Genomic DNA, 10,115 nt, shown 5'->3' on the forward strand with positions numbered 1-10,115 from the left:
GTGTATAGGATTTTGCAAAAATGGAATATAGTAATCCAGTAGTAGTATAACTATCTTTCGTTTATAATGACTTGAAACTAACAATTGCTGTGTTTGCGTTACATACCTGCAAACTTGTTGCTTTTCGGCGAAATTCGCCGTTTTGAATCAAAATATATCATCCACGTGAATCGTGTAGATCCGTAGAGGGTTTTTTTTCGGGGGGGGGTCAACTGGCCAGCCAGCGTTTCTCAGATTGGAGTCATACGAGGAGAAAAGGTGATTTCGTGATCTTCGCTATCGAACATCTTTGATGTGTCGAGTCTTGGCTAATCAGCGTTCAGATGTCTACAGCGTCTTCAGTTCCCTCCGTCACAGTTTAAGTTCCGTTATGTTCCGTTACCGTTCAGACTTGCTGGTGTAAGTTAACGGCCACTGTATGCGGAACTTTGTCGACTGTTAACGTTCGTCATAATTGCGATTTAGACGGAAAAAACATAACGTGATGAAACATGCAGCCCCCCGTGTTCTGGTTCAGTTCACGCGGTCACTCCGTTAAACCGGAACACCGGCGCATCTGGTTGCAGGTTGTTTGTTTTAACTCAAAGTAGAATGAGGCGATTTCATGGTCAGAATAACTTTCATGACCACGAAACATGAGGCCCAGATACTGATGAGGTCAAAGAGCTTCAGGGAGAGGAGGATAATCGCCTGTACATGGAGGACCCACCATGAGCATTTTAACAAGCTGCCTGTAGCGCAGCTTGATGCAGGGCTGAGCTATGAGTGGAGCTGGGCCTGGATAAAGGTGGAGGTCTAAACAGACGTGAGTACAGCTTCCTGCTGTCGCAGTGTTTTAAATACATTGATAAGGCAGGGTATGATGACTGCAGCCTCTGCCCCAAGGAGATGAACTACAGCAACAAGGGCTCACATGTCCTCTCATCACACTGTTCACTGTGATGACCACAGCCAGTGTACCAACAGTCCCACGTTGCTCTCAAGAACCCTGAAGTAATGAGAGGGTTAAGGTGCCTGTACCTTCATTTCAGCAGGTTGTTAATGCAGAGGAGTGCATAGATCACAGCTATTATTTTACTCTTGATAAACTACCTTAGCCAGAGTAGATTATCATTTTCATTTAAATAATTTAACTGGATTGAATGCATATTAATTGCAAATAGAAGATAGGCCACAATTCCAACCGCTTTACAGTAACCGTGGAAGTTAATAGTAATATTATCAATGAAAACTAATCCCTTTATTTGTACAGGCGATGGTTCTCGCTACTCTTGCTATCTTTGTTTTTATTTGACCAAAACCTTTGAAAGTGAGACCTCTGTCTCAATGGATTGTGTCTAAATAAAGGTTGATAATAATAGAGCTGGAAATAGTGATTAATAACTGAATAATACGTTTGTTTTAAAGTAAATGTCTTATCACTTAATTTTCTTCTCAGAGTACACCAGAAGGCTACATTTCAAAGCCCATATTTAAAATAAAATTCTTGGAGCGCACCCCCCCGACAGGGTTTCAGGCTTGTCACCTTTTTCACCCCTCATGAGTTTGCAGGTCTGGCGTTAGCTTAGAATGAGCCCTTCATATCTACATAGGGAGTGGGTTCCTCCTCACGCAGTCCATCTATGTGTATCTGTATTCAGGATGAGATCAAAGTATGTACCGGTACATAAAAGTATTATAAAATACTATTAATTCAGTCAATTGCTGACACTTTGTTTTGATTGAATTCAATCCAGTACAGGCGAATAACCCACAGTCTTTCTGTTGCCCTGTGTTTGTCCAGGCCCTTAGTGAAGAAGCAGGGAAGCTGCAGACTGTGATCAACCAGACCCTGCAGGCTCTAAGCTGCTGTACTGATGAGGAGCATGGACGGGGCTCGCTGGAGGAGGCTGAAGCTGAAAAACTACTCTTGGTCTCCTGTAAGATGTTTTGTTTGTTTTTGATGTCCCGTATTTGTGTGCAACAGAGAAGAAACTATGTTCGGACTATTGGGTTCTTTTAGAAGTGACTGCCTCAACAGCGAAATGTCCTTACATCTTACGTACAGTTGATAAAATAATACGGACAGAATAACTATTAATAACAAGACGCATGCATACATTTGTCTGTTAATTTAAAGTTGGGGAAAGCAAGAGAAACCGGCAAAGGTAAGCTAGAATTTGAAGGTATCCAATCAAGGAAATCTCAGCCCCTCCCTTCAGGCCTCCCTCCAAAGCCACGTTCCGAACTACATCTGGGGGACAAATCCGTGAGAGACGTCCTCAAGTCTCATTCACATAAAACACCGAACATTATAGTAATTGAAGTAAACTACCATGGCTATTGTTGGTAACAACCACCAATCCGCTGATGGATTCTGACTTTGACACGTTTTCAATACTCATTTGTCTTTTTCCACATATTTGTCAGTTGTGTCTAAGTATCAAACATTTCATGGGGGCCGATTGAAACGTTGGATGGGTTTATTACAAGTCTTCGGTAGACACAAATATCAGATTATTGTTTTTTTATTTGATTGCTGTCGGGACATAAAGATAATTTCAATAAATAGAACAAAAAGGCGTCTAAAATAAATTGCCTACCCTAGTTTTAATATTAATTGCATCTCTACTACCAAAGCCTGAATAATTGTATTCAAAGCCTAAAAAGACTTTTTCTTAATTTGTATTAAATTAGCCAGGGGCAATATATTTGTGTCATCCGTCCGTCATATATACAGTGAAGGAAATAAGTATTTGATCCCTTGCCAATTTTGTAACTTTGCCCACTTACAAAGAAATGAACAGTCTATAATTGTAATGGTAGGTTTATTATAACGGTGCGAGACAAAATATCAAGAAGAAATCCAGAAGTTTGGCTGGTCTTATAGCCCATTCCAGCCTTGTGCAGGTCTGACATCCTTCGACTGCTCTTTGGTCTTGGACAGCCTCGAAACCTTCAGGATTTGGAGAGGATCTGCAAAGAGGAAATCCCTCCTGAGATGTCCCCAAACCTGGTGACCAACTACAAGAAACATCTGACCTCTGTGATGCCAACAACGGTTTCTCCGCCAAGTACTGAGTCATGTTTTGCTAGGGGATCAAATACTTATTTCACATCATCAAATGCAAATCAATTTATAACTTTTATATGATGTGATTTTCTGGATTTTTATTTATTTTTTTGATATTCTGTCTCTCACTGTTAAAATCAACTTACCATTACAATTATAAACCGTTCATTTCTTTGTAAGTGGGCAAACTTACAAAATTGGCAAGTGATCAAATACTTATTTCCTTCACTGTATATCTCAGGAACGCTTGGAGGGAATTTCTTCAATTTTGACACATTCGTCCACTTGGACTCGAGGGTGAACTACGGTAATAACATTTTGGTGGTCAAAGGTCACTGTGACCTCACAAAACATGTTTGTTTTTTTTGGCCATAACTCAAGATTCATATCCTTATTATGACAATTTCACACAAATGTCTAATAGTATAAAGTGAGGACATTTTGGACAGACATGGATGTATGCTGCAACTTGACTGGTTGATGGAGGCATTCTAGTTTTATTATCGTTCTGTTGCTTATAATTCTTGTTGTTTACTTGGCTCTCTCAGGTGAGAAACGCTCGGCGCTGCTGGCAGAGGTTGTGAGAGAGGAGAGGAACTCAGAGTCAGGAGAGGACTGCGAATATGTTTCCCAGCAGGCCTGCAGAGGGACAGTCAGCATCACAAAGATCCAGCTGCCTCTCAAGGTGGAATTTGTCTGCTCCTCCCACAAACGCACAGGTAGCACACTGCCTCATATTTAACATTGTTTTTGATACATTTGCACAATAGAAAATAACTATTTCAAAAAGCAGAGCTTATTTAATAATAGTGGTTGACATCTACATTGAAATTACTGAATTTTTTATGTAACAATGTAGGCCGGCCAAGTCACTACTTTTTCGTGCTGATCCGCTACGGGCCCTGCAACATCGTCGCCACCCCGCTGGCCACGGCTGCTGATGCTCAGAATGGAGACACCATCTCCTTCCCGACTTCTGTCACTCTGTAAGCTGCTTTGTGGTTACTTCATTTGACACATCTCATACACTGCTCCTGGCACCAATTTTCTGCATTTAAGTCGAGTCAATTTACATCTTACTTACTGTCTTTTTCTGATTTGACAAATGGTCACATTCAGACAACTTAAGGTGTGTGTGTGTGTGTGTGTGTGTGTGTGTGTGTGTGTGTGTGTGTGTGTGTGTGTGTGTGTGTGTGTGTGTGTGTGTGTGTGTGTGTGTGTGTGTGTGTGTGTGTGTGTGTGTGTGTGTGTGTGTGTGTGTGTGTGTGTGTGTGTGTGTGTGTGTGTGTGTGTGTTCTTGGTATTTCAGGAAAGATATCCGCTCATCCTTTGACATTGATGTGGAGGTCTACAGCCTGGTGAGACAGAACATATGACATCTTGATGGGCAGCCCTGTTATATATTCATAAAATATTAGCTGAAATAATACAATAGCGGCTCCAGAAGTGTGTTCCCCTTTGTAGATTCACATTTACAAGTTTCCTATTTTATTTATAAAACGTTCCATAACACTGACGGGGGACTATGACAGCATGTTAAATAGTCATCAACTGACATTCTATTAGGCTATCGGTGTTAGACAGAGATGTCTGCATCGTTGGTTGCTTTGGTTATGTTGCTGAAGAGAATTGTTTGTTTTGGTGTACTGTTAGCGTGCTAGTTATCTTAACAAGTTGTTTGGTTGTTAATGTGCCGGTCTTTGTGCCTCCTAGTCCCACACATCAGGTAGTAACTGCAGCGTGGACCGGGCCACCACCAAGTCACGGGTGAGTCAGTGAGCCCAACAATGAGCCAGGTGTGCAATTATCAATGACAATCTAAGTCCGTTATGTTGTCCTCACACATTCAGGTCACACCAAGAAAGCTTCTGAACACTATCACAGTGAGTATGCCTAGATATTATAGTGTGTGTTGCTGTTTTTCACATTTCACCCAAACCTTTTCTTTTGTTTTCAACAGAGATCCAGTAACAGTCTGACATGTAAGTTGAGTTTATTTTGGACAGTATTTATTGTTGTACATTCGGTATACGAAAAATATAATGTGAATTTTATATGGGGGCAACTCTACTGCAAGTCATGCATATTACTGACTGACTATTTCAGTTTGATATGAGTCTTCATGAGCTTCTCTGTCCTTCAGCTGCTGCTCCTCCTGCTCTCAACACTCGTCGCTCCAGCAACTTTTTTCTGGTGGGCTCCCACAAGATCACCTTGTCCTCGCTGGGACACAGCGAGGACAAGTTCCCTCTGGATAAGGTACATACCGCCAACATGTGTTTGAGATGGGATGCACTCTGTTTTTATTAAAGGTAAATATACATCCACCTTACTCTGCCCCAGGAGACAGTGTCTGCTGCTGAAATGTGTCCCTCGGTGTGTTGGTCAGTCGGATCATTTTGATGGTTAAAAATGAACCAACCAATAGATTGATACCGATAGATTCTGCTCGAGACTTTTCAGTTCTATGAAACAAGCCCAAGCTACATCAACTTGGATATCTTTGTCAGTTTGGCAAGTAAACAATAATATTTCATGTAGTTTGATGGATTGTTTTGTAAGTGCAGACAGTAAATATTTTCTTGTGGTGATTGTTAATTGAATTGAAGCATTCAGAGGGGAGAAGCATGGCCCATTTCACACACCCACAGTCACCAGGGTTAGCACCTCTCTGCGTTTCATTTCTGACCTCCAGCACTGACCAATCAGAGAAGAAGCACAGTGCTACAGGCGCCACTATTCACCCATTGGGTGCTTTTATTATTCTGTTGGAGGTTTCCACACATGGGTGAGCTCACTGGTCATGTAATATGTCTGCCTCCCTCCCCCCTTCTCTCTTTCTTCCTCCTCTCAGATGAAACTTGAGGGCAAAATCAGGAGGCTGCTGGGAGATGAATTTCAGGAAAAGGTTTTCACAACGCTGCCAGCCCTTCACCGTTTCCCTTTGCAAAAACTAACCTAGTCTCTGACCGTACAATTTAACCGCCGCCTCAGTCTTGATGGTATTTGTTTGTGCATGGTTTTCTGTTTGATTAGGTCAAACTCTTTCCCATTTGATCTGAAAAGTCAAAGGCAATATCTATTATATTGACTCCAAAAGTCAGTACATGTGAAAAAACAGTGTGTCAGTGCTTCAAGGGATACTTACTTCCTGGTGCACAAACCCTTGATGTGTATTCATAGTGGAATGTATTTGTATTTGTTCTCTGTACATGTTTCTCTGCTAAAGGCTTGCATCATTTCATCTTGATATCCAGGAGGAAACAAGCAGCATAGAAACTACTCTTATAATCAATCATCATTAGTCAATGTGTCCAACGGTTATAAATGAAATATCTTGATAGTCAAAGGTTAATTTCAGGTTGCTTTTCTTAACAAAAATAAATGAGGATCATGTTGGAATGAAATTCTTCAAGACAGTTTTCTGCATGTCTTCCACATCGTACCAGTTTAACAGCGTGTCTCCCCGTCTCTTCCCCGGACCGCAGGTGCCTTTCCTCTCGCCTCTAGAGGGCAACATCTACCTGCAACTGGACAGCGAAAGTCACTCTGATGTCCAGCACCACGGTTTCCTGGTTAGTAATGTGATGTTGCTTATTTTCCACAACTGTCTGACCACATCACAATTACATCTTTACATCACATTACATTTGTTGAGCAAACACTTTTATCCAAAGCTACTTAAAAAAAGTGCATTCAAATATGTGGGTACAACCCCAAGAAGAAGAGTCAAATACGCATGTCTACATTAAGTGTTCCATTTAAAGACAATAGATAATATTCTATGGGCCATGTGCAGTCTGCGATGGAAGATGTGTGGAGTTTCTGATGTAGATGAGGAGTTTGTTCCACCATTGGGGAGCCAAGACGGCAAACATTTTGTAGAGCGGTAGTTTGGTAACGGTTAAGTCATTTGACATTAGCAGAACGTAGTGGACGGGCTGGGATGTATGGTTTGACCACGTTCTGGAAGTAGGATGAGCCTGAGTCACTGACTGGACGGGAGTATAGTCTCTCCTGGAAGGAAGAGCAGCTCCTTCTTGTCACGGTTTAGCTTCAGGTGGTCTGCAGACATGACAGATGTCAAACCACAATGTGACTCTGCTAGTCTCGTCTGGCTAACAAGCAATTTAGTGTCGTACTGACTTCAAAAATTCAAGATTCACAAAGTAAACGGGCCGAGATAGTTGTCATAGAAGTTTAAAAACAAGTGTCAGTATCTGAAAACAGACATTAGAAGCAGATTTGCACTACATTCCAATGAGAGTTTAGCAAAGACAGGAGCTACATTCTGAGTACAACAGTTATACACCGATCAAACCGAACAAGATGGACGTTTTCCGTAAATGTTGGAAAACTGTATTAAACACTCTTTTTTTGGATCTTTTCCCAGACTATGTTTGAGTTGATCAGTGGATACGGGGTGTGGCATCGGCGATATTTTGTTCTGGTGGGATGCAACATGTACTACTGGAACCACCCCAACGACAAAGAATCTAAGGTACAGTCAGACATGCAGACTAAGTCGGCGAGTCACTTTTCAATGAATTCTCATTTTCTGTTTTTCACGTCCCAGGATGCAGAGGGCAGCATTTCTCTGGCCAGCTCCCACAGTCGGTGCGTCAGGCCTGTGAAGAGAGACTCGTGTGCTCGACCGTTCACCTTCGAGCTGGTCAGCAACGTCCCACAGCAGCAGGACGCCAGCGCCAAGTAAGACCGAGTAAAAACCAAACACTCTGAAGTATGACATCTGTGGGGAGATATGGATTGTAATCAATGTTACAATCATGCGCGTCTATGTATATGTGTGTATATATAAAAATTGCCACTTTTGTGTGCAGGAAGCATGTTGGTTTTCTGGATGTCAGTCAGTGTGTTTGACTTTTGTTGGTTGATGGGGAAATGCCTTCTGTGACATTGGTGATTGGGTTGTTTCTAGAAATGTCTTTTGACAGTATGATGACTGTTAAAAAAGACCTAATTTGGAGGAAAAGGGCAGTTGTCTTTGATTTTACAGTGAGTTTACCAAAATAGGACAATGTATTTTACCCTGCTATACAGGCTCACTAGCATCTATAACGAGCAGCTCTGGCTTCTCTGACGGTTCTCACAATGCTGATGGTTGTTGTTCTTGTTCAGGCGTTGGTTTTCTGCCGACACCAAACAGGAGAGACTGGACTGGATGGAGAAACTCAATCAAGCGCTGTTGGACTTTAACACGTGGAACCAAAGATCAGCAGCACAAACTGAGAGTCAGCAGTCGAACCCGTCCAGCAGTGGGAACCTGAGGGAGAGCATTCTGTAACTACATCACTAAGCCAGCAAACTCACTCGCATGTGCTTTCTTATAGCTGCCTGGTGTTTATGAAAAACACAGTGGAAGCAGCTTTTATGTGGCAGGTAGACGAGCGGCCATCAGGGTTTAGATTCTTTATCTGAGGTGAGCTTCTTCTTTAACGGCTGTTTCACGGTTGAAATATAAATTTTTATTTTTTGGGAGGTATCTATTTGATTTTCATATTGTTTATTTCTTTTTTTAATCTGTACCGTTGTTTGTTTTTTTCTTTTATTTGCAGAGTTAGTTTTATTTTGACTTTTCGTGGCAATCGGCTGCTTTAGCCTTTGTTGGCAATTTATTTGGGTCACGTTCAGAAGCTAAAATGAAACTTCTTGTAGCTTCTATATTTTTGAGATAATTTACACATGTATTTAGAATCGTATTGTGTTTTTGTATCATTTAAACCGGAAGGATTAACAAATTTATATTGATACACTAATACATATTGAAGGATATCTGTAACTCTACTAAACTAATGTAGGATGAGAATATATTTGAAATAGTAAAACGCTACGAGTTATTGGAATATAGAAGGAATGCTAGCTCGTTGGAGCCTTTCGTAGTCATTCAGATTCTGTTGGGTGAAATGATAAGGTTTGGACCATGGGCCCAGTCGATCCAGTCTAGGTGGAAGCAGGCTGATTTTTGGCTGCCGTTTCTATATAATGCAATTGAACTACACTTGGTGTCTTTTTTTACTAAAGAAGTAACCAGTTAAAATGCCAGTACAACACATCACTTGGGGGTTCTACCTCCCAGTGCCTCGCGGTGTTCCCTCACATTCCCAGGTACATGATTTGTATTACTGCACATATAATTACGTATTTAAACCCATGTGTGTAATACAGCAGATGAGATAAAATAATGAATGTAGTCTGTTCTGCCTGATGTCGCTGTTCTTTCACATGTATTTCCACCTGTCAGTCTGTCATAAATGTTATTCATGTGAACTCTTTCTATGCACTTGGAGACAATAAATTGATTGAAATGGCTACAAAATATGTTTATGAACTTGACCAATCCAGGCAGGAGTTTTTCATACATAAGATGGTACAAAAGGCTAATAATTCTAATTTATGACTATATATAAATATTAGATTATATCACTTTAATATTTCCATTTTCTTCCCAATAGAAAACCTGCTGAAATCAGTGTACAGTGTTATTTCAAACCAATGTCTCAGACAAATCTATTTATTAGGTTTAAATACTCTGATGCCATTACATTATACCACAGAGACCTTTACATGCGCATATACAGGAATGTAAAGGTGACCCACAGATGTGCTATACGTACGGAGAGTGGCAGGAAGGGAGCTCATGTCAGGAATGTCATACAGGAAGTGGTCTAGAATTAGACTTCCTGTTGGTCCCGTTGCTCCTCTGGGTGAAGGCCCTGCTGGGTGTTACGGAGCTCAAGGTGATTACGACGACGGATCGGTGCAGCACATTCAGTTGTGTTGAATCGGCCAACACCGGTTGTTAGAGCGTTAGTGTAGCCTGGGTGCTGGGTGGTGGTTCTATACAATAGATCTCTATGGGTTTGTCAGCAATTTCTTTCATTGTCTATTTAAGTTCAGTACGTAAAGTTAGTGCAAATGATTGAGATCTATCCATATGAAACTTTTTTTTAAACTCAGATTTTACTCAATCTGACCAGCTTCTTCATTTGATTTTTGTTAGGTCTTCATATGCACATTTGTCTCTTATGGTGGAGCGAAGGTC

At 41.1% G+C, this 10,115-nt stretch overlaps 1 protein-coding gene across 2 annotated transcripts in view; it reads left to right on the forward strand.

Moving 5' to 3' along the window:
* LOC306786423 (anillin-like) overlaps positions 1 to 9,438 on the forward strand; it is an 18,452-nt gene extending 9,014 nt beyond the window's left edge. The window contains exons 11-23 of one of the 2 annotated variants that reach the window (XM_079297407.1): positions 1,784 to 1,919; positions 3,601 to 3,771; positions 3,912 to 4,038; positions 4,362 to 4,410; positions 4,766 to 4,819; positions 4,903 to 4,935; positions 5,013 to 5,034; positions 5,196 to 5,311; positions 5,907 to 5,960; positions 6,541 to 6,627; positions 7,446 to 7,553; positions 7,629 to 7,762; positions 8,192 to 9,438. In XM_079297407.1, the coding sequence (XP_079153533.1) occupies positions 1,784 to 1,919; positions 3,601 to 3,771; positions 3,912 to 4,038; positions 4,362 to 4,410; positions 4,766 to 4,819; positions 4,903 to 4,935; positions 5,013 to 5,034; positions 5,196 to 5,311; positions 5,907 to 5,960; positions 6,541 to 6,627; positions 7,446 to 7,553; positions 7,629 to 7,762; positions 8,192 to 8,357 (1,257 nt within the window). In that variant the 3' untranslated portion in view covers positions 8,358 to 9,438. Of the gene's footprint in view, positions 1 to 1,783; positions 1,920 to 3,600; positions 3,772 to 3,911; positions 4,039 to 4,361; positions 4,411 to 4,765; positions 4,820 to 4,902; positions 4,936 to 5,012; positions 5,035 to 5,195; positions 5,312 to 5,906; positions 6,055 to 6,540; positions 6,628 to 7,445; positions 7,554 to 7,628; positions 7,763 to 8,191 lie in introns of those variants that run through there. The other variant, XM_079297408.1, reaches the window with a different exon arrangement.
* The last annotated feature ends 677 nt before the right edge of the window (positions 9,439 to 10,115 follow it).

The sequence above is a fragment of the Melanostigma gelatinosum genome, assembly GCF_949748355.1.
Source record: "Melanostigma gelatinosum genome assembly, contig: SUPER_1_unloc_2, whole genome shotgun sequence".
Classification (NCBI taxonomy): domain Eukaryota; kingdom Metazoa; phylum Chordata; class Actinopteri; order Perciformes; family Zoarcidae; genus Melanostigma; species Melanostigma gelatinosum.